Here is a 25,121-nt window from a genome sequence, read left to right as displayed (position 1 = left end):
CTCAGACCATTCTGCAGCCGGCTCACACGAGCTGAGATGGTCGGTACCAAATGTATCTTTGCAAATAGGCGTTCATTTGAAAAAACGATTGCATATTAGGGGGTCAACTAGTTCTACTAGTTACGTTAGACTACTGAAACTATAAAGTGCAAACAGTAAAGTGTAAACAGTTGCCTTTGGGGGGGAAATGGAGCAGAGTTTTCTTTTTCTCCTGTCAATGCCAAAATGCATTCTGGGCAGTGTCAAACTATCGTACCAGACAGAGGGTCAAAATGCTATTGGGTTTGGTGGTAGATTATCGCACAAATACGGTAATTATCGTACATCTGGTGTTTTGGAAAGTTTTCTGTTGTACACATTGACTGTATATTATTATTATTACAGTAAGTACAGTAGTTGTCACAGGTGTTATCTGCACAGATGGCATTTTTTTAAACATTTGCATTATAATGCCACCTTTTTCTCCATATTTCTGCCCCGGGGGCATGTTTTAATTTTGTTTTTGTTTTTTGGGTGTATTTTCATAAGAATCTTGAGTCCTAACTGTAAATAATTTTATTTTCTTTACCTGCACCACGCTCTTTAAGATAGCCAGTTTCAGAGGCTTCTGAATTATAGTTGTACTACGACAATAAATGAGTAGAGGGCATGGCTAAAAGTCACATAATGGCGCTGTCGGCTGAAAATCTCCAAAATGTCAAGTTTTGCACAGACTTGTTTTTAGCTTGATGACAATGCATTTTTGACCTGATCCAATGGGTCTTCTTGAAAGACTTCTGTGAGCTGAAGAGTTCAGAGAATCTTCTCAACTCATAAAGGATGAAATCCTTCAAGTGAAGTGAAAACATGAAAATTCCACTCCAGTTGCAGTACTACACACTACTAGTACAACGTATCATGGAACTAAGTATAACATGCTGTAGCTCCATGCACCTATACACCTACATGCATTTATGCGAGAACATTTATTTATGTATTTTATGCTGAACTAGATATGCCAGATATGTCCTTATTTTCCTTGGGAGAGTTCCCTGGTTAAGCTGCTGAATGCTGCTCCAGTGTTTCCCAGCCTCCTCTGTTCTCTTTTTTCCTCTCAGTCACACAATTTCTCTCCCTTTTTAAATGAGCTCTCAGGGGAACCCAGTCACGTTTCCACTCCCAGGAGCAGACGCACACCGCAACAGACGCGTGCGCACACGCACACACACACACACACACACATACACACATTTGCTCGCACACACTCTTCATCATGCTCAATAGCAGTGAACTGGTGAACTCATAGATATGCTGTCAGGTTTGAATAACACCCGCAGCAAAGCAGAGAGGATTTTGTCTTGGTGAGCAGCTATAGCTATATTGCACTTTTAATTGTCCCAGCAGGATGTATGGGCTGTTTTGCAAACTCAGGTACAGTAATGTATTTTAGCAGTTTCTGTGTCCTTCTCTCTCTGTGTGTGTGTGTGTGTGTGTGTGTGTGTGTGTGTGTGTGTGTGTGTGTGTGTTTGTGTTTGTCTATAGGACAAATTCAGCACTTTTCATGAAAGGTATTCTGCAGTGAAGTAGCTGTTTTCACCACCAAGCACTCTTTCTTTTTGCCCTTCAGAGCACGAGGTAGCATTTTTTTGCTAGTTTTCAGCAATGCATGAATGTGTGGATGATGGGTTTTTGATTATAGGGTGCAATTCAGACACTTAAATAGTTCTATTTGCAAATCATTCTTAGCATTTCTTTCACTCTTTGTGGAATGGCAGGCATGTCTTTCGCTCCCATCTTCTGCTAGATGAGGACACAAGACAAGCACTACTGTATATTTGACCCCAGGGTGACGCCATTGTTCAGACTCAAGTTGACAATAGATGGTAAGGAGCTGCGTTAACAAAGCATCTGGCACAGCCCTCAGTCTGCAGTGCTGAATCAGCAGTCAATAGCTCTACTTTAGAAAGAGGCAGGAGAGATGAGATGAGCCACAGAGGCTTTGTGATTGCAACTGAACAGCATAAATAAAGGTAATGGTGGTTAATAGGCATGATGAATATTAGAATGAGTAATGCCTCTTAATAACTTTCCTTCAAAGCATCTGCTGTCACTTGACTTGTGTGCGAGCCACTTAGCCACAGTCCTTAAGATGACAGACTGGCAGGAAGTCAAGTGAGGACTCACAAAGATTACATCAGAGCCCTGGTGGATTGTGGGTTTCGCCATGGGACGGGCCCTCAATCCTCCAGGATTTAGCAAAGCAAGACCACTGTCCAGGAGTCTGGCTAAATCCACTGTCCAGGAGGAGTCTGTCTGGCTAAATCCACTGTCCAGGAGGAGTCTGGCTAAATCCACTGTCCAGGAGTCTGGCTAAATCCACTGTCCAGGAGTCTGACTAAATCCACTGTCCAGGAGTCTGGCTAAATCCACTGTTCTAGCCACTGTCCAAGAGGAGTCTGGCTAAATCCACTGTCCAAGAGGAGTCTGGCTAAATCCACTGTCCAGGAGTCTGGCTAAATCCACTGTCCAGGAGTCTGCCTAAATCCACTGTCCAAGAGGAGTCTGGCTAAATCCACTCTCCAGGAGTCTGGCTAAATCCACTGTCCAGGAGTCTGACTAAATCCACTGTCCAGGAGTCTGGCTAAATCCACTGTCCTAGCCACTGTCCAGGAGTCTGGCTAAATCCACTGTCCAGGAGTCTGGCTAAATCCACTGTCCAGGAGTCTGGCTAAATCCACTGTCCAAGAGGAGTCTGGCTAAATCCAGTGTCCAGGAGTCTGGCTAAATCCACTGTCCAGGAGTCTGCTAAAACCACTGTCCAGGAGTCTGCCTAAATCCACTGTCCAGGAGTCTGGCTAAATCCACTGTCCAGGAGTCTGGCTAAATCCACTGTCCAGGAGTCTGCCTAAATCCACTGTCCAGGAGTCTGGCTAAAACCACTGTCCAGGAGTCTGCCTAAATCCACTGTCCAGGAGTCTGGCTAAATCCACTGTCCTAGCCACTGTCCAGGAGTCTGGCTAAATCCACTGTCCAAGAGGAGTCTGGCTAAATCCACTGTCCAGGAGTCTGCCTAAATCCACTGTCCAAGAGGAGTCTGGCTAAATCCACTGTCCAGGAGTCTGGCTAAATCCACTGTCCGGAGTCTGGCTAAATCCACTGTCCAGGAGTCTGACTAAATCCACTGTCCAGGAGTCTGGCTAAATCCACTGTCCTAGCCACTGTCCAGGAGTCTGGCTAAATCCACTGTCCAGGAGTCTGGCTAAATCCACTGTCTAGGAGTCTAGCTAAATCCACTGTCCAAGAGGAGTCTGGCTAAATCCAGTGTCCAGGAGTCTGGCTAAATCCACTGTCCAGCAGTCTGCTAAAACCACTGTCCAGGAGTCTGCCTAAATCCACTGTCCAAGAGGAGTCTGGCTAAATCCACTGTCCAGGAGTCTCGCTAAATCCACTGTCCAGGAGTCTGCCTAAATCCACTGTCCAAGAGGAGTCTGGCTAAATCCACTGTCCAAGAGGAGTCTGGCTAAATCCACTGTCCAGGAGTCTGGCTAAATCCACTGTCCAGGAGTCTGCCTACATCCACTGTCCAAGAGGAGTCTGGCTAAATCCACTGTCCAGGAGTCTGGCTAAATCCACTGTCCAGGAGTCTGGCTAAATCCGGATGTTCGGGACTTAGGCTCAGGTCGCTTCCACTGCTTAGACTACCAGCTTTGTGGAATGAAACACCACAACATATAATATTCAGTGCTTTTACAACAATGTCTAATATTATGCTAATACAAGCTCTTTTCACACAATGTTATGGGCAAACACAAATGGTTTGAAACCGTTTGAATCATCAAATCATTTCTATGAAAGCAAGCAAGCGTGGCAACTCCGAGCCAGTGGTCCGTCTGATGGAGGCTGAGAGCAGCTGCTTTAGACATCAACAGGACCTGACCATCTGTCTCCATCCTGACAAGATTACAACACAGCTCCCCAGAGTCACCATGCTACCTCTGATCTGGGATAACGCTAACAGATGCTAGCATTTTATCCACCTACTGTAGAACAAGATTAGATGAACCTGCGCTGAGGTGCTATGCCCAAATGAAGGGACTACGGCACGTAACAACAGTGGTTCTCAACTTTTTCATGTCAAGGACCCCTAAAATGACACAAATTAGACCACAGACTAGGGCTGTTCGATTTTGACTAAAAATAAAATTGACTATTTTTTCTCTCAAAACTCGATTTTCGATTTCAATTTCAATTTTTTTTATACTATTATACTTCTCTAAACATTTGTTGCCCTGCAGAGCATTTTTTTACCCAATTTCTTTCATAAGTGACAATTTACGCTTTTACTCTGAAGGCAGAACAACCCAACTTCCTGTTTTAGCCTAACTTGCTATGCCTAACTTCCTGGCTGTTGCTTGCTAACCTGCAGTTACTTGACACTGGTGGATTTGATCGAGCAATCGGTGCTCTGTTGGAGGGATACTCTTGGTTCGATGACTCTTGCCTGTAGCATGTGCCTGTGACATAATTATATACCGTAATTATATTTGCAGTGTCTAAGCGACCACCCGCGCTCTGAGTTATTTGTACTAGAATAACACAAAGTCACAACAGGTATGCGGGGAACTGCGATAGCAGCAGTTAGGAGGAAATTCAGACAGACACGGTCAGTACTGGTAATGTTGCAGCCAAGAAGCATAAGCTACTCGGTGGCCTCATGTGTTGTTTTGTTGTTATGTGAACTATAAAGGCAGCATTTCAGCGTCCCGTGATAACGTCTGTGTTCGTGTGTGTGTGTGTTGTGGTAATCGTTATCTTGCACAGCCCGCAGTGCAACATGCTGCTCAGTGCTCACACTCTGTGCTTTTTGGAGGCGTTGAAATATAAATAAGTTCATTGCTGCTGTCTTTAGTAGCCAGCAGTAGTCACAGCCTCCAGAGAGACTTTACAGTGGGGAGAAGGGACGAGTAGCAGCACGCGTACATGAGAGAGAGCCGCCCCGCCGTAACGTAATTACCCTAGTTAAAGGGTAAATCGATTTTACGATTTTCATTTTTTTTACATCGTCCTAACTAATTAATTCGATTACGATTCAAAATCGATTTATCGAGCAGCCCTACCACAGACGCCCATTTGATAAGATTTTGTCCCAGGGTCCCCCGTCTGATACGTTTTTTTTCCCTTTAGATGTTTTATTACGTGCATGAAACTCATGACCAAAATAGTCCTACATTCTGTCATTGTGTTACTTATGGATGGAATTATAGTGAAAATAGGTTTTGCTGGGGACCCCCTGGAACCCCCTCAAGGACCGCTGAGAGTCCCCTCGCCCCACTTTGAGAACCACTGGACTACGGTGCCCAGCCTGGGACCGGCTATAAGACGGTGCTCCTTACCTAATTCCAGCCTCTGTGTTTTTGTTGTTCTTTTCTTTGTGTGAGGAGCATGTGAGCCATACCCACACATACCCTCATTCCAGCTTCCCACCCGTAGACACAGCCAATCGTGCCTGTATGGATGCCCGACCAAGCCGGAGGGAACACGGGGGTGCGAACCTGCGACCCTCGTGTTGATAGGCAGGGAATCTACCGCTACATTACCCAGACGCCCAAGTACTTCAAACATTTGATCATATGACTCTAGTTCATCTGCATTTCACATCAGACAAGAGAGTACACTGCTTTCAAGTCCGAAATATACCCTCTTTAATACATGAATATACCTACTAGATTTGCTAGAAAGATGAACAACATTTTAAGCTTTTTGCTAACTAGGGCGCTGTTTGATGATGTCACTAGGTTGACTCTACAGTAGGGTAGTAAGGATTTTGAAAGTTTTGATGAATCAAAACAACCACAATCCAAGTCAGAAACACAACAGCACATGCTGTGAGCCTGTTAGTGACTGTCCTATATTTACCTGGGGTGGGGTGGGGTAAAATCTGATATATCATTTTTTTTAATCAAGTGCCCTCCCTGACATTTACATTATTTGCTCTCTGCCCTCCCCCTGCACCTGTTAAAAAAAAATATCTGGCCTCCCCCACCCACAAGTTCACCCTTTTCTATTTTCATACACAACTTTGTTTGTTTAAAAATAAAACGGCAATATTAACTTTTTATCACCCAGCCGTCATATCTGGTGCGACGGCCATTGGTGAGAGCCATAGGATTGCAAGTGTAGCCTATTCTTCATATGCGTATAGCAAGGGCAGCAATGTTTCAGTGATTTCTTTATAGAAATAGCCTATAATATGCACGACAGATATTGATTTGGTTCCTGCCCTGCTAAATGTGCAGCGGCTCTACTATACCTGATTATCACCGATCATATAGTGCCATTTTAATCCATTTAATGTCAATCAGAAGAGCTCCTCCATTACGTGACTGCAAGCCTTCTACTGTGTTTAACCTACACAAAATTATGAGAACAATATTCTTCAAAGGCCTATATGTGCAGAAAAGAATGTTGGTGTTAGGTGCGCTCCGGCGAAACAAATAGCGCTAGCTCTCCGGATATGCATGAGAAAGTAACTGACGGGAGTAATCCATGTGGGTAGGCTATTGTCCTCCAGAGTCCAGTGTCTCCTCGGCTGTTAGCGGCACTCAGCCAGCAGGAGAAGTTTGACCAAATAGGAAGAAACGATTTGCGTGGGGGTAGGTGGATATAGGCTACATAGCGAAACACAATGCAATTGCAAACTAATGCAAAACAGAAAAGAAAAAAATAGTTTATATGCCCTCCAGTCCTATCTAAAAATAAATTACCTTGCCCTCCCCAGTACTCAAAATAAAATCAAGATGCCCTCCCCCCCCTTTTTTTTTTACCCCCAGTCCCTTAGAATTCAAAAACCTTACTACCAACACTTAAAGGAGAATTTCGGTTTTTTACACCACGGTCCTCATTTCCAGCTTAAAATATTATGTTTTACTCACCGAAATAGTTTGGCTTCATTCGGATGCCCACGGAATATTTGAGCTCCGAGTAGTCTCCTCAAACAGGCTATAACGAGAGCCTGCGGCGAGTGCAGGGCATGCTGCACACGCTCTCTAAATGACACTTTTTCTGTCAGATCACGGTTCATTATGGTTGTAAATATAATTATTTAGCTAATAGCTAGAAGCTAAGCTAACATCAACACAGCAGTCGGCGTTGATCTGCCCCGGATGGGGTTACAGTGCGTATCCCCCTTCTGTGGTTTCTCTGAAGAAGTGTGGTTTCACAGAGGGGGAAGATGGGCACTGTAACCCCATCCGGGGCAGATCAACATTGACTGTTGTGTTGATGTTAGCTTAGCTTCTAGCTATTCGCTAAATAATTATATTTACAACCATAATGAACCGTGATCTGACAGAAAAAGTGTCATTTAGAGAGCGTGTGCAGCATGCCCCGCACTCGCCGCAGGCTCTCGTTATAGCCTGTTTGAGGAGACTACTCGGAGCTCAAATCTTCCGTGGGCATCCGAATGAAGCCAAACTATTTCGGTGAGTAAAACATAATATTTTAAGCTGGAAATGAGGACCGTGGTGTAAAAAACCGAAATTCTCCTTTAACTAGCCTGTACTGTACTCTACTGTACTCTACTGTACTGTGCTGTACTCTACAGTCAACCTAGTGACATCATGAAACGGTACCCTATTTGGCGAAAAGCTGAAATGTTGTTCATCTTTCTAGCAAATCTAGGTAAATGTCAGACTTAAAAAGCAGTGTCCTGTCTTGTCTGAGGTGAAATGCAAATGAACTCGAGTCACAAGATCAAAATGTTTCATGTCCTCGTCATATTTAATTATGACTATAAAGTCATCATACTTAGCTTCATCCACCCAACCTCATAATCCCCCTGACACACACACACACACACACACACACACACACACACACACACACACACACACACACACACACACACACACACACACACACACACACACACACACACACACACACACACACACACACACACACACACACACCCCCCACACACACACACACACACACACACACACACACACACACACACACACACACACACACACACACACACACACACACACATAAAGAAAAAACAGCTGAGGTAAGAGAGTAAGCATTTCAGGGTAAAATCTAAAATTCTGGTTGCAATGTTTGGGTTTTGTGTGCCCTCCCCTCCCTCCAATTGATCACAGTGGCAGGCTAGGTGACGAGTCACTATAAATAGTCCTTTTGGTTGCTGCTGTCATCCCTCATCTTCCTTCCCACACTTAGTTCAGGTCAGTGATGGAGAAGCAGAGAAGCATCACACACAACACAGTTTCAGTCGTGGAAATGAGCCACCAAAGTTCCAAAGCATTTCAGTCAAGAAGATTCCTGTGCACAGACACATTACGTACGTTGCACCTTTTAATTGTGCCATCATTATTTTCAGTTGAAGGACCTCTCTTGGCCTTGAGAACTATCAAGCATGCAATAAAAGATGCAAATGTGATATTTGCTATTCTCTCCCTGTCTCTCTTTATGATCTCTCCCTCTCTCTCTCTCTCTCTCTCTCTCCTGTCTCTCTTTATGATCTCTCCCTCCCTCTCTCTCTCTCTCCCTGCTCACACTGTATTATGTGAAATCTTTCAGGGATAATGACTTTCTGCATAGGTGTGATTAGAAGCCCTTGTGTGGCTGTGGACAAGGCAATCACTTGTGAGCTTGTTAGGAGCAATAAAAGCGACTGTCGAGAAACTCTGAGGGTCCATGGCTTTATTATGGCCCGGGTTCAGGTGGCTTTCACTGAAATCATTATGGTAATGTAGGAATGATAAATAACTCTGGGTAATTCTATGTCATACTCAATGTGATTGTCACTTATCTGGATCTGGGTCCTGATGGCAACGGGATAAACAGAACAAGCCAGACGACCGTGTCCACAGCAGGGATCTCAACTCCCCCAGAGCAAAACACTGAAGCCCTACCAGCTCCAGGGACGCTGTTTAGACCCTGCACTCCCTGCCTGGGGAGGAGGGCATGTGAAACCACAATGTACTAGGGCTGGGGGATCGATACAGCATAGTATCGTGATATTTTGTGGGCAATATATCGTATCATATCGAATGCCAAGTATCGTGATATTTTATTATACAAAATGTCAAGTGCATTATGCAACATTTATGACAGGTTTTTATGTGTTGGTCTGTCTGTCTAGCCTGACTCCACCAGATGGGGGCGGCATTGTTCCACAAAGTCACAATCCCACCTCCGTCTGAACTCGGCTCAAGATTGGAGTTTAAACCGGCCCGCGCCCAGGCGACCCAATCAGCGTGAGCTACGGGCGGGCTTTAGGCGAGACCAGGTGTGACGCCACCGAGAAGCGCCTGTGTTAGGATGACGTCATCATTCCTACTTTGACGTCGTCATTCCTACTATGATGTCATAGTAGCTAGCTCTGCCTCTCGGCCGCCTCCAGCTGCTAAGGGCATATTCTGGGGGGGAGTTCGCGTCATCCCAGAGCAGGGGCAGCCACATTCGAGTCCCAGCAGCCATCTGTACCGTGATCTGACCGGCAGGGTTCGCATCACGCCAGAGGAGAGGCAGCGCCGTTTGGACACCCGGAGCTGCCTGTACTGTGGTCGAGCCGGGCATTACCTCTCCTCCTGCTCCCGGCGTCCAGTAAGTGGTCCCACCGCTCGCCGGCCCGTGGTACTCTCAGTGGATCAAGACTCTACGTGTCCAGCCGAAAGATCTGTACGGTTGGGTAGCGTTCCCTGCAGGACCCAGGAGTGGCAGTGTGTCGCCAAGAGGGTTAGGGAGTTGGAGAGGACTGTCGATCGTCTCATGGGGAAGTTCAATCGCTGCCTGCAGATCGGCTCCGTCCCCCCGCAGGGGGCCTCCGAGTCTGCTGGCCCTGAGGCACAACCTATGGACCTGCCCCTCGCCGAGTCTGAACCCGTACCTGAGGCACAACCTGTGGACCTTCCCCTCGCCGAGTCTGAACCCGTACCCCAGGAGCAGCCAATTTCAGTTGTTGACCCACACGTAGGTTCCAGCTTGATGCTGGGAGGTCCCCGTAGTGTCGCCAGCCCTCGGTCAAGAGCAAGAAGAAATAAGAGGCGTTTAAAGGAGGAGACGGTGGGGGACCCCCCCAAACTACAGGTCGGGAGGGCAGGCCTCGCTGTGTCAGATCCCCCTGCGGCTCTGCCTTCGGTGACGGCGGCATTTGACCCTTTTGATGGTCTCCAGCCTCCCGTGTTTGGATCGTGCCCCGGGGGATGGCCGGCCCCAGAGGATCCACCGGACCCGGTGGAAGTTCTATCTACGTATCGGTCCATCTATGGCTTCGATATCCTGTATTAGGGAGGAGCACCTCCACTGTCCTACACCCCCTTTGGGGTCTGACCACCTGCATCTAACCACCTGCTGAAGAGCACCTCACTCTCTTACACCCCCTTTGGGGCCTAACCACCTGCGTCTAACCACCTGCGGAAGAGCACCTCCACCAGAACCTACGGATTTTTTGTCTCCCAGATGCCATCCTTGATGGCCTCATTGGACGCCAGGTGACGTCCGTTGAGGGGAGGGTACTGTTAGGATGACGTCATCATTCCTACTTTGACGTCGTCATTCCTACTATGATGTCATCAATCACTGATGATGTCATGATTCATAAGCGTCTTTCATGCCTTTCGCTGGTGATGTCATAACACAGGTGATGTCATATTCACATCTATAAGGGCCTGTTCCTACAGGTCCTCGCCAGTGATTCATAAATTCTCATCAAGGATCATACCAAGCTCTGCAATCTCTGCAACCGTTCCCAAAACCTCGAACTGTGCAGCCCCAGCCATCAAGTTCCACAACACCCCAGCTTCTCAAGACCTACCAAGTTTCCCGTGGCCCTCAACTACCCGCGAATAGATCCACATGTCTAACTCCGATCCTGACAGCCTGTGCGTTTGTAGTTCTTTCACTATTCAACATGGCGGCGGCTACCGAGGCTAGCTCGTGGGCTGGTCAAACATTCTATTCAAAACAATAAGCTAACATAAACGTTAAACACTTGATCTTACAGTGAGTACGAAACCGTAACTGTATTGCTGTAACGTTATCAACTATGTACGTTAGTAAACAAGACATTGTTGTAGAATTTGGGGAGATAGCCTTCAGACCGTTGCTAGGCTGGGAGAATTTAGCAGCCATCAGCTAGCTGTAAGGCTAGTGAATGGCTAGCCGTTAGCCAATCACGCCAGAATCACACAAACACAAAGCCCTTCTCACCACTGCCCAGTAAACATGTAGTAATCTGTTAAACCATCATTTTTGTTCCAAATAGAAATAAATCATAACGTTAATCAAGATGCCACTGAAATATTAGCTAATCAACACAGAACTGCAAAGATCAGTGTGATTTATTGTCCCTTTATTGTTACCGTAGCTGAACCCAGTGTATTCTATGACTGGCATGATTGGAATGTTGGCTGCTGTCTAATAAACCACGTTAAGTCCGAGTGACATATTATGTTATACAGGCGAGATTAAAGATCTCAGGATATAACAATCAGTTTATCTGATATTTTCCCCTGTATGACGCTTGCATAAATTATACTGTGAAGTGTGAATATAGCTCTCACAAGCATATTCCTTTATGTCTGATATTTTGGAATGTTACTCGAGAAATTGGTTTATCGATAGAACATAGCTTAAGATTTTGCACTTGTACTTTAGATAGGGGGTAAACAAACGGCATGGGAGCCAATACTAGGAATAAATAAACAAGGAACCATTCTTAAAGTTTGAGATTATATCCAAATACATGCTGCATGGTGTACTTAACTCATTCCTGGCCATATACGTCTTTAACGTCTTATCAGGAATGTGCCTCCCAGCCAAATACGTGTTTGACGTGTTTTTGTTTTTATTAGAGCTTAGCGTAGTTCAAAGACTTCCCCAGCCTGTGACATGGTATCAGGTCCCTGGCCTCAAAGACAAGCCGACAACACGTGAACAAACAACTACGCAGCTGTTGTTTTGAAATGGAGGAGGAGGAAATAACAGAAAACGGAGAAACGCTGCCTGTTGCAGAGTAGGAGAAACGCCATTGAAACGCCCCTCGGCGCGCTGCACGAGCTGGTCGCCTTGCTGCAGGGCAGCGAACCTGGATGAGTTGTTCGCGGTAGTCAAACCCGTGACCAACATGATCGATCCGGTTCCAGCGCCTGGTCCCAAACCCAAACCGGACCCCGTTCCTGTGTCCCAGCCCGAACGAGAGGAGGAGGAGGAGAACGAGGAAAACACAGCAACAGACAGTAGCCATTTTTCAGAGCGCATTTGCGCCGTGCGAAGACCCGCCGGGATTACATTGAAAGTGACTATAGGCTCTTTCAAACACCGATCACGCAAAATTGTAGTTCGGGAAGCCCGTAAAGCTTGGCAGCCTCGCCACACATTTTGTTGTTGATATATATGCATTGCCAACGATGCAGAGGCAGAGGAGGCTAGACGCTGATCTCAGACCAGTTTGGTGTTCTCCTCCTATGCTAATTTGCCGGGAGATCAATAGTGTTCCCTGGGAAGGAGGTGCGATCCAGCAGCAGCTGTGGACAGAACTCTCTCTCTGTGTGTGTGTGTGTGTGTGTGTGTGTGTGTGTGTTACTCTACTGCTGCAAGGGTGTATCTGTGTAGATGATGTTCCACAGTTGATTCCACTAATGTAATGTAAAGAGACACACATGGGCCCCGCACACACACACACATTCACACTCACTCACACTGAGTAAACTGTATTGTTGAATGTAAAAAAAGCACTTCATGTATATATATATATATATATTTTTTTTTGTCATTTGTGTCATAACGAATAATATTTACATGTCTGATGTCAATACAGTTCAAAATAAAAGAATTGAGAGCGAGTTCTGCCTGAGATTGTGTCCTTTACAAAAATGCCTTTTTCTCCAATTTCTCTTCTCAGAGAGACCTTTTTGGTGAAAACAGGGTGTATATAAATGGCTATAAGTAGAGTACAGAACATGCTAAAAGCTCACTTTTTTTTCCCTGGTGAACCCAGAGACGGACATCTTCATTTTGAGGTATTGCAAATCACTTTGGTGCTAATAGATAATTTACTGTGGGTCTTGAAAGATGACCAACAATTATGAAAATCTTTGGCCTGAGCTAAATATTGGCAGTCCTAAACTGGCCATGACTGAGTTAAGGGTGTTTTTCCTCTTCTCTGTGAATACCTTGGTACCTTGACGTCCTCTGGGCTCCAGGCAGCTCCCTTTCGCAGATTCATCTGACAACATCTTTATGAATTTACATCATCTTATAATTTTATCCAATCGTGCCTCAAGACCAGCAGATTATGTAACAACAACACCACACGGGCGTCTTTTCTCCGTTTAGTTTATTATCACAAAGGTAAGCAAATAACATTCTCCAGTCATGCGTAAACATCTACCATTCCACTGACAGATATGCTAAAATTCACCAGTCCTTAATGCTAAATAGTAGCGTTAAATCATATTGTATCAAAGCATTTGGCTGATGTTATTGCCATGATCATAGAGGCAGCCAAGAGAGCGTTGCGTCTCCATGACGTTAGCCGTCCAGGGTGCGTGCCACTCGGTGTCATATCGTGTCATTAGTTCCCTGAATAAACAAACGATATGTGTTAGTAATTAATCGCTGTTAACATTAACATTAATCATCAATCATCAGACGTAGCACCCCAACCTCCGGGCGGGCGCCGCCCGTGCTGGGAGCCCCCCTCCCGGCCGCGGGCACCCAGCACAGCCACTGCCCACGCCAAGAGCCCCTCGCGTGGGCGGTGGCTGCCCTGGGTGTCCGCGGCCGGGAGAGGGGCCCCCGGCACGGGCGGCACCCGCCCAGGGGCCGGGGCGGCTGCTAGCTACTTGTGGATTGCTGCTGCCAAGCTAACTCGCAAATGTTGCTAACGTTAGCGTAACATCAGTTAATCCAATCCGTTACATTTAATGTGCAAAATGGCCTACCTGCACTTCACCCTCAGTCAGACATCTGCAGTTATTCTTCTTTCCTTTGGCAAATTGAATAGTCAATGTTTGCACCCAATATTCACCTTACAAAAACAGCAAAAATCTGCAACCTCCATGCTAACTATTTAGCAATTGTAGTCCTCCTAGCTGTTTACCAGGCGCTGCCGCTGCTACGTCATGAAGGCAAGTCGATCTGATTGGTTGGCGTTGGCACGCCCAGACGGTGACACCTGCCAAGTAGCTTGAAAAAAGTGACCGCCCTCTTCAGCAGGGTAGCTTGGCCAAACCCAGATGGATGTCGTTTGTGAAACAGAATGTGAAGCAAACCCATCCATCTGGCAACGTCAGGTTACTGTCTGTCTGCTTGACAATCCCATTTTGCTGCAATAAAAATGATTGAAGTGAGATGAACAGACTGGAAACTTTATCTGATTAGATAAAACACATGTTGACAAAGTTTTTTTCCTTTGGGGACATCATTTAAAGTTGAAAAAAAAGATAATAAATAAATAAATAAATAAATACTCAATATATCGCACTACTAGCATATCGCAATACGAGCATATCGTGACATAAGTATGGTGATAATATCGTATCGTGGGGCATCTGGTGATTCCCACTCCTACAATGTACCCTTTGGCAAAAAGAAAAGCTTCCAACCCCCTTTCTTTGTGTTGCTCAACCAGCCAATGACGTGGACAGTAGGTGCTGGGGGGGTCAATCTGCCCGGTAACAGTAATGTAACAGTTGAACCACATTGACTTTGAGTGACAAGCAATATAAGTGGGCGCGTTGACCCGGTCAGACTGTAGGGGCGCTGTCCTCCGGCAGACACAAAGGGCACATTTGCCCTTGTTATTATGATGAAGCAAGGGGCATCACCCTTGGAGCTGAATTTGCAGTGCTTGTTTTTGTGTCTCTTAAGGACTTGATAGAATGACAGTTATTACCTGACACCACAGACAAAGACATTTGCTGACTATAGGCTAATTGGATGACAGGCTACCAAAAATGCACAATTAGACATTTTCGATTTTGTTCACCAATGACCTGAAAGCATGTGGTTTCTATGGGAATCCAAGCGCATTGAAGTGCTTAGTCACGCATCTCTCTGTGTGGGTACACACAGTATTGCTTTTTGCTCCTGCTGTAGACCAAGGACACTTCTCCAGATATGCTGAGGCATGGGCTGAGTCCAGCTTTCAATGTGAGTGTGTGTGTGTGAGGAACATCTATAGGTGTTATTAACACATATTCCTTTGGCTTTGTTCATCAATTGCTTGTTTTTGTCCTGCACCTGACATAAGGTTTATTTGGGATATATAATTTTCTGTGTCTGTTGTTAACACATTCAGTGCCACAGCGCTTCAGTAAAATTGTCTGGAGCCTGTGCCAGATTCACTTCCATTCAGTTGAAAACAGCTATAGAATTTTTTCTATTATGGCTATATTAACGGGGCTGGACTTTAATGAAACATTGAACACTCCTGCTTCTTCCAAAGAAGAAATTTTGTTTCTAGACAGTTCCATTATGAAATTACAGCCTCTCAAAAAAGTGCACTTTCAAGGGTTTTCTGTCGTTTTTTTTTACTTTCCAAGATATAGGCCCTTTTATGAATACCTTTTGCACTCTAATTTCGAGCACATTCACTGACTCTGGCTGGTGTTTTCTGATGTGGTGGCGTGTGGTGTGGTTTCTGTGAAGCCTGTGTGCCACACACCCCTCTCCCCCCCCCCCCCCCCTCCCCCCTCCCCCCTCTCCCCCTCCCCCCTCTCCCCTCTCCACCTCTGAGCTGCGGGCTCCTCCCACACGCACAGAGTTTGTTTTCTCGTTTTTGCCCCGGACAGATCCCAGCGCCCATCAAGAAGGAAATGATGCGCGCTGGCAAACGCGACTGAACGAAAAGGCTTGGCCGTTCGGCTTCGGATGCTGGCTTTCTAGGAAATCGTGTGGAGATAGATAGAAGCATAAGAGCTCAGTTGTGAGCGCGGATGCAGCCGAGCCCACTGTCCGCTGTAGACAGAGCAATATATACGGCTCTGGCAGAAAGCATGCATCGGTTTCCACTTTCTCCGCTGTCTCCTGTACAAAGTAAAGGATCTGAGGTGGGTGGAGCAGCTCCTGTGACGATGTTTAAGGTGGCGCCGTGTGATCCCTTGAAGGGATTCATGCTCACTGGCTAGGTACGACCTTAAACAGCAGAATTATGGAATAATATGAATTATGATTTTAGGACGTCCACAGACGTCCTTGGCACTCCTCGTTACTTTTTTTTAGGACGTCCACAGACGTCCTTGGCACTGAATGTGTTAATTACAGCACGAATGATTTATAGTCTACTTAAGTGTGTGCGTCTTGTGTGTGTGTTCTTGTATAGCTACCTTAGTGGGAACCAATTTGAGTTTTGTCTTGGAAGAAAGGACAATTTAGGAAAGTGAGGACAGTGAGGACATTTTGGCCGGTCCTCACTTTCTCTGTTTGAAGGTTAAGACTTTGTTTTAAGGCTTAGGTTAGAATTAGTTTTAGGTTAGGGTTGTGATGTCTGTGTGTGCATTTATACATGTTAAGTATTCCTTTTTACTTTGTTAATTACTTGTTTTTATCCTGCACCTGACATAAGGGATTTGGGATGCACACATGTTCTGTGTCTGTTGTATAAGTACAGCGTTTCACTAAGGATTTATAGTCTACTTAAGTTTATGAGTGTGTGTGTGTGTGTGTGTGTGTGTGTGTGTGTGTGTGTGTGTGTGTGTGTGTGTGTGTGTGTGAGAGAGGCAGACTAAGAGCCAGATACAGGTACTGATTGTGCGTTACTTAGCACACCTGAGTGATGGAGTAGTCTGTGTGGTCTTGTCTCCCTCCTCAGACCTCCCCAAGGCAGCGGTGAGGATCCTCAGCAACATGACCTTCCTGTTTGTCAGCCTGTCCTACACGGCGGAGTGTGCCATCGTCACCGCTTTCATCACCTTCATCCCCAAGTTCATCGAGTCACAGTTTGGTATCCCCGCCTCCAACGCCAGCATATATACCGGTAAGTCTCTCTCTTTCTCTCTCTGTCTCGCTCTCTCTCTTTCTCTCTCCCAAAAATAAACCATTCATTCTTTCATTCCTCGTTACTTTTCCTCGTACCTCGTTACTTTTTAATACCTTATCTTTATTACCTTGACTTATTGTATTGTCTTGTCTAACGCACCTAGGGGATTGCTTCAATTTCGTTGTTCTTAACTTGTTTTTGTAACAGTAACAAATAAAGCTCATTCATTCTTCATTCATTCATTCATTCACTCTCTCTCACTCCAGTCTTTTGTTCTTTTTAGCACGGTGCTAACGCCGCAGCATCTTAATGTACAGCAGCGTCAGGAGTTAATGGGGGGCTCGGGGCAGACTGTCAAATAAAAAATGACAACCACAAATACCTTTAAGCCCACGGCGCAGTGGTGTGGCCAATCAGTCTTATTGCACCACGCCCACTCCAACCACCCACATCCCCCTAGCCACTCCCCCTACCCACCCCTCCAATCCCGACTCTCTACCACCTTCCTATCCCTAGCTACGGCCCCTTTTCCATAGCCCCGCCCCCTTCCCCTGCCACACCCCCTCCCACTAGCCACATCCCCCTAGCCACTCCCTCTACCTACTCCTTGAATCCCAACTCTCTATGACCTTCCCATCCCTAGCGACGGCCTCTCTCCCTGGGAGGGAGGGAGTGTCCTGACTTGGCCGTCTTCTGGCCATGGGAAACTAGGCCCGTGATAATTAGGACGGAGTGCCATTTTTGATTGGTCAAAAAATAGTCACATGTCATTTGTGGAACATTGTGACCGCAGGTTCTTTCCCGTGTGTTCCAGTCTAGCAAAAACTGAGTTGTTTTTGCAGAAAACAAGTGAACAAACAGCTCACCTGAAGCAGTACAAAACCTTGGCAGCACACAGGCAGCAGTAGAAGGAAATGTGGAGTCCACACAACAACAAAGCCACAGTGTCGACCTGAAATAAAACAAGCTATATCGTAAAAACGTCAACAATAGAGGCGTGGAAGATGGACTGTTTGGGGACAGAGAGAGGAGAAAACGGCACCATCCTCTTCTATAAAACCTCTCACACGTCTCCTGCAGTGGGAAAGAAGTGCGGGATAGGATTTGAAATCAAACAAACGGTGCAAATTAAATGCTCATTTGCTAATATGCAATGCAAATGCATTATTTCATAGTGCAATTAAATGGCCTAGAAAAGGACCAAAACTTCACTAAATATATATATATATATATATATATATATATATATATATATATATATATATATATATATATATAATAAATAAAAAATGTTTTTTTCAAAAGCATGTATTTTCTTTGAACTGTGTCTTATTAACAAAAGAAAATAAACATCCTACTGTTCAAATTCAAATTGAACTACAAATCTTGACACAAATCCCATGCATGCTGAGCTGTTGGTCACCAGCATGAGTGCGGCGTGTTACTATACAGATTGTGCACCTGTTTACTCTGGCATTCCTGCCCACGCGCACATGCCGATCACAGCCAGCGGGGGCAGCACTATGACTCATAGCTGCTAGCTTTTCATTCAGAGATACCAGTACATCCCCTGACTGAAGCACACATGTCTCTATTGACTGCATGCGTCACACGCACACACACACATATACACACACACGCTCAGACCCCTGGGCTCTGCCTGTAGTTTGTGCATCACATACTGTGCAGTGTACAAACCACTCATCTCATCCTTCAGTCCCATCTGATCCAGTGACAACTAATCTGCTCCCAGGCTCATTGCAGCAAAGATTGATTGCAAACTAAATTCTAGCTATGAAACCAAAATGTGTGTGTGTGTGTGTGTGTGTGTGCGTGTGCGTGTGTGTGTGCGTGCGTGCGTGTGTGTGTGTAGTCTGCTCACTAACTTATGGTCATTTCCAGACACACACGCACACAATGCCATTGCCTCATCTCAGTTGCCTGTTGCCAGGATACAAGGGGTAAGGGCAAACGGGTGGTGCAGTTGCCATGGCTACCCAAACGATGCCAAGCTGTTGGGATGCGACGATGACGCGAGAGGAGGCGGAGGAGAGGGCACTCCTGTTGACGGGAGCACCATGACTCTCTGGGCCACCAGATGGACTGAGCAGCTGTGATCCTTCCACTTGCTTTTTTAAGAATGACCGGACCAAACCAAGAGCGATAAAGTATTAATAATCTGACCTGTTTCCATGTCGGTCGATAGAACACAATAGTTATTCAACCTAGTTCACCAAAGCTTTTACGTTTGCTGTTCTGAACCCTCTGTGTCGGAGAGGGGGTTTCTTTTCTTGAGGAAATCCTCTGGCGCACAGCAGGTGATGCATTTTATGCAAGCGTTAACCTCCGGGGCTGAGAAATTAAACAAATGCCAAAAAAGTGCCAAAAACTGCAGTTCCTCGAATGGCCACTTGAGGCTGGCTCCAAAAGCGAGTAAATTCCCATAGAACGCCCCCCCCCCCCCCCACCATGTTCAAATCTACAAAATTACATGTTAACACGTTCACTGCCGTTGACGAGATATCTCGTCTTAAAAAATCCAACGGTTGACTGCCGTTGACGAGATATCTCGTCTTTAAAAAAAAAAAAAAAAATTGACGGTGGGACGTGGATCTAACCCTTTTACATCTCCTATATAAATATTGGAGCCACCGAACGTGTACAACCCATTCCACCGACCCACTAAGTGGCGACAGTGCTCTCCAGACTATTGAAATCCGAGCCAAAACTGCAGGGAAAAGCTTGAGGAAGCCATTCTCATACTGTAGGCGAAAACGCTTTCGCGCTGGAGCACAACTGGTGGCGCACAACGGTGGGGGGTTCCAAAAATAGACTGGGTGGAACACACTTTGAAACACGCAGCATAAAGCCCAGAATCGCAAAAGATTCATCAAAGCTCTCAACCGAAACCCCAAGAAACGAGCGAGCCCCATCCAGACTCGCCCATTGGCCGCCAGCAGACAGGAGCAGCAGCAGCAGCAGCAGAAACGAGCTTGTGACACGCCCGCTGCAGCCAAGAAGAACACACACGGAGGGAGGAGTTTGAAGGAGAGGGGGGTTTCCTGCTGTTATGGAGGAAATTACTGTTCAAAACTATTGTTTAGATGTCTGACGTCTTACTGATGCCAAAAATGAATGGTTAAAGTGACTGTTCTATCGAATTTCACAAAAAGCCGTTTATCTCAGCTTAAATTTTCAGACGCTGAAACCATGCTGTATTCAACTGCTAATGCTTACATAACTACTAACTCTACAAACTAACTCTTTTAGACAGAGGAAGCACACATTCTATTAGTTCTTTTGACATATTTTGTGTTCACAAAATCCTAACAGAAAATAATCCTCGGCTCTTGAAAGATGAGCCAGAATCCTCAAAAAAAAACCTTGGCAGAAGCTAACTACAGTATTGAAAAAACGCCTGGCAGTGAATGTGTTAACAGCCTAGTTAAAAAAAAGTTTCAACTGTATTGGGGGGGGGCACGCAGGCTCAGTGGTAGCGCTGTCGCCTCACAGCTAGAAGGTCCTGGGTTCGATTCCCACCTGGGATGCTGTGCGCGCTGAAGGAGTGCGTGCCCATCCGCATGTCCTCGAGTGTCTACCGTCCGGGTGGGGTCGTCAAAAGGGCCTTTGTGTGGAGTTTGCATGTTCTTCCCCCGTGCCCCCTGGGGGCTTACTTCATATAGGAAGGAACCCCTCACCAAAACATGCAATATCCTGGTCGTTCGGGGCGCCTGTTCGGAGGGAGGGGAACTCGTTGGAATAGTATGATCCTCCCACGTGCTATGTCCTACAGGTGAAGCTTCCCCTGTCAGGTGAAAAGAAGCGGCTGGCTACTGCCCATGTCTCGGAGGAAGCATGGAGCCAGTTTCGGCTCTCCCCAGATCGGCAGAGGGTGGAGCAGAGGGTGGATTGTGGAAAACTGTATGGGGGTGATTTATTTTATCAATCACCTGTTTATACAGTCTATGGCTGCAAAAAGGAGTCAATGAGAAAATGACCCTACTTCTCACTAGATTTATGAGCTCAGTAAACACTTTCCTAATGAGTTGATGGTCTCAATCACTGGTTTCAAGTCTTCTTCAATACAGCCTGATGTTCATGTAAATGATGGTCCCATCCATCCATCTGGGATCAGATCGCAGAGGTAGCAGTTCCCCAAACGTCCTTTTCCCACATTAGCCAGCTCTGACTGGGGGATCCTGAGGCGTTCCCAGGCCAGCGTGGAGATATCATCTCTCCACCGACCAAGCCCTCAGTCTGCCCCGTGGTCTCCTCCCAGCTGGACATGCCTGGAACACCTCCTCCCTAGGGAGGCGACCAGGTGGCATCCTCACCAGATGCCCAAACCACCTCAATTTTCTACACAAAGGAGCAGCGGCTCTACTCCGAGTCCCTCACGGATGACTGAGCTTCTCACACTATCGCTGAGGGAGATGCCAGCCACCCTCCTGAGAAAACCCATTTCTGCAGCTTGTATCCTCGATCTTGTTCTTTCGCTCATCATCCTTCATGACCATAGGTGATACCTAAAATACACTACAAGAGTTTTCCTCCGATTTTACATAGGATTTCCAGTTGGGCTCAGTCTGTCTTTGTTGACTGTAGTCTGCAGTTGTTGTGGGCAGTTGTTATGCCAATTAGCAGCAAAATCTGTTAGTGTATTATGGGTACAGATTTCTAATGGTCAAGTGTAAACTGCCTCCCGACTCCAGTCAGAGCCAGTCGGAGCCACAACGATTATATCAAACATGTTTGAACTTCTCTTGTAGTGTAAACTGGTTCAACGACTCAACTCAACTCAATTCAACTCACACGTGCATGTGGAATCCCGTCAATATCCAATGAAAAACTAGGAGGCAATGAGCCAAAAGCAGTCAAATAGCTCGTCTTCATACAATAGATATTTCTGATACCAAGGCACACGTGAATGACAGAAGCAAAGACGCTATGCCGGTTGCTCACGGTTAAGTCAGAAAGAATAAAACTGAAACTTCCAGTTACGAAATTCAAAATAAAAGTACCAAAGTGGAAATAAAGAACACATTTGCATAGAAACCTGTTTTAAATTAACGTAATGTTGTGGCGTCGAAAAGTCGATTTTAACCCGTAGTGAGTCATGCAGTAATACATTAACGCTTTTATTTTGAAACTAAAATGATGTCTAGCTTCCGTATGGTTAGTATGGTCACGTCAGTTTGCTGGTTATTTGTGTTGTGGCTTCAAGACGATACCGTCTTATAACTTGAAAGACGTGAGTTTGCTGGGTGCACAGTCGGGGAGTGTATTTTGATCTGTGATTCCAGGCGTGTAATGTATTTCAGTGAGTTTTTCAGTCGTGATAAAAAGTCTTAATGAACCAGTCGTGTACTGTAAACTCCCCAGTCTCTTCATCAGCTACGATTGTCAAGGTCGGCTAGTGTATCTAGGCTATCAGGGTAGGAACGAAGATCGACCAGTAGATCGCGAGCTTTGCCTTCTGGCTCAGCTCTCTTTTCGTCACAACGGTGCAACGGGCAAATCGAACGCAATACATGCTGCTCTGATTCTCTGGCCCATCTTCCGCTCCATTGTCCCCACACTCGAGACAAGAGCCCGAGATACAGTACTGAACTGTGCAATATAGATATTATATCCACATCATGATATGAGACTAGATATCGTCTTAGACTTTGGAGATCGTAATATCGTGATATGATATTTTTGCCATATCGCCCGCCCCTACTTGAACTCCTTCAGGACTCATGAACTCATGGACCTGATTCATTGTGATAGATTCATTTAGTAAATGATGGTCCCACTTAGAGTCAAATAGACAATAAAGCAGGCTGTGCTTTGGGGCTGTACACAGTCTGGGGTTATATTCCTGGCAGCAGCAAAAGCAGCTTGTTTGGAATATCACAGTTTACCAGTCTGCATCTGGCTGCCACTGCTACGTGCTTATTAGCTACTTAGCTACAGAAATAGCACTATAACATCACACACACACACACACACACGCACACACACACACACACACACACACACACACAACTCCCTCAGCGGCACACTCCCTATGTGCTGCTACTGCCGCTGCTGCTGTCAATTTCTCTCTCCTTTTTCATCTGATCTCACCCGCTCTTTCCTTTCAGATATGTTTTCTTTTTCTTTCACTTGTCCCCTTTGTCCCCTGTGTTGTCTCGTCTTGTCTGTCCTGCACAAGCTGTCCCCTGTGTTGTCTCATCTTGTCTGTCCTGCACAAGCTGTCCCCTGTGTTGTCTCATCTTGTCTGTCCTGCACAAGCCCTTTGTCCCCTGTGTTTTCTCGTCTTGTCTGTCCTGCACAAGCCCTTTGTCCCCTGTGTTTTCTCGTCTTGTCTGTCCTGCACAAGCCCTTTGTCCCCTGTGTTTTCTCGTCTTGTCTGTCCTGCACAAGCCCTTTGTCCCCTGTGTTTTCTCGTCTTGTCTGTCCTGCACAAGCCCTTTGTCCCCTGTGTTTTCTCGTCTTGTCTGTCCTGCACAAGCCCTTTGTCCCCTGTGTTGTCTCGTCTGTCCTGCACAAGCCCTTTGTCCCCTGTGTTTTCTCGTCTTGTCTGTCCTAGGGGTGGGACAAAATATCGATACCCACGTTATCGCGATATTTCCACCCGCGATACGTTATCGATACACTGGCGCCAAGTATCGATATGTTTATTAATTTTTTTTTTTTTTTTTTTTTTTTTTTTAATAAACAGGCTAAAATATTATGCTGTGTGTGGTAGTTGAAACATAGTTTCAAGTTGACTTTATTTATGTTTGTAGTTGAAACAAAAACATAACTACTGTAGGCTACATGAATGGAAATGTTTGATCATTAATATCTACTTTTAGAAATTATATAGGTAGGTAGGTAGGTTATATAGGTTTTCTTGTTTTAATAGTAATAATAAAAAGACTTAATGTGTAACTTTTCCTCCGTGGTATCGAAAATGGTATGAGTGAGTGAGTGAACTCAGAGAGTTCATGTCAATTCTGCTAATAAATGCATAATACATGATTTTTTGCCTTCAGAGGTATTTTTTTCACTTGTTACACAGGTATCGTGATGTATCGTCTTCCAATATATCGCAGTATCGCAGTATCGCAGTATCGTGATATATCGTTATCGAGGGCCAAGTATCGTGACGATATCGTATCGTGAGCTACTCAGCGATTCCCACCCCTAGTCTGTCCTGCACAAGCCCTTTGTCCCCTGTGTTGTCTCGTCTTGTCTGTCCTGCACAAGCCCTTTGTCCCCTGTGTTGTCTTGTCTGTCCTGCACAAGCCCTTTGTCCCCTGTGTTGTCTCGTCTTGTCTGTTCTGCACAAGCCCTTTGTCCCCTGTGTTGTCTTGTCTTGTCTGTCCTGCACAAGCCCTTTGTCCCCTGTGTTGTCTTGTCTGTCCTGCACAAGCCCTTTGTCCCCTGTGTTGTCTCATCTTGTCTGTCCTGCACAAGCCCTTTGTCCCCTGTGTTGTCTCATCTTGTCTGTCCTGCACAAGCCCTTTGTCCCCTGTGTTGTCTTGTCTGTCCTACACAAGCCCTTTGTCCCCTGTGTTGTCTCGTCTTGTCTGTCCTGCACAAGCCCTTTGTCCCCTGTGTTGTCTTGTCTGTCCTGCACAAGCTGTCCCCTCTGTTGTCTCGTCTTGTCTGTCCTGCACAAGCCCTTTGTCCCCTGTGTTGTCTCATCTTGTCTGTCCTGCACAAGCCCTTTGTCCCCTGTGTTGTCTCGTCTTGTCTGTCCTGCACAAGCCCTTTGTCCCCTGTGTTGTCTTGTCTTGTCTGTCCTGCACAAGCCCTTTGTCCCCTGTGTTGTCTCATCTTGTCTGTCCTGCACAAGCCCTTTGTCCCCTGTGTTGTCTTGTCTGTCCTACACAAGCCCTTTGTCCCCTGTGTTGTCTCATCTTGTCTGTCCTGCACAAGCCCTTTGTCCCCTGTGTTGTCTTGTCTGTCCTACACAAGCCCTTTGTCCCCTGTGTTGTCTCGTCTTGTCTGTCCTGCACAAGCCCTTTGTCCCCTGTGTTGTCTTGTCTGTCCTGCACAAGCTGTCCCCTCTGTTGTCTCGTCTTGTCTGTCCTGCACAAGCCCTTTGTCCCCTGTGTTGTCGTCTTGTCTGTCCTGCACAAGCTGTCCCCTGTGTTGT

The 25,121-nt window shown here is 46.0% G+C and overlaps 1 protein-coding gene across 1 annotated transcript in view; it reads left to right on the top strand.

Annotated features, from left to right (window-relative positions):
* slco5a1 (solute carrier organic anion transporter family member 5A1) overlaps positions 1-25,121 on the top strand; it is a gene marked incomplete at both ends in the record, with an annotated part of 127,210 nt that overhangs the window by 84,761 nt on the left and 17,328 nt on the right. Inside the window, one exon of the mRNA XM_083662934.1 lies at positions 16,820-16,984. Within this exon, the coding sequence (XP_083519060.1) occupies positions 16,820-16,984 (165 nt within the window). The remainder of the gene's footprint in view (positions 1-16,819; positions 16,985-25,121) is intronic.

Source organism: Poromitra crassiceps (genome assembly GCF_964638095.1).
Source record: "Poromitra crassiceps genome assembly, chromosome: 2".
NCBI classification, from domain to species: Eukaryota; Metazoa; Chordata; class Actinopteri; order Beryciformes; family Melamphaidae; genus Poromitra; species Poromitra crassiceps.
This window is presented reverse-complemented; position numbering and strand designations above follow the sequence as displayed.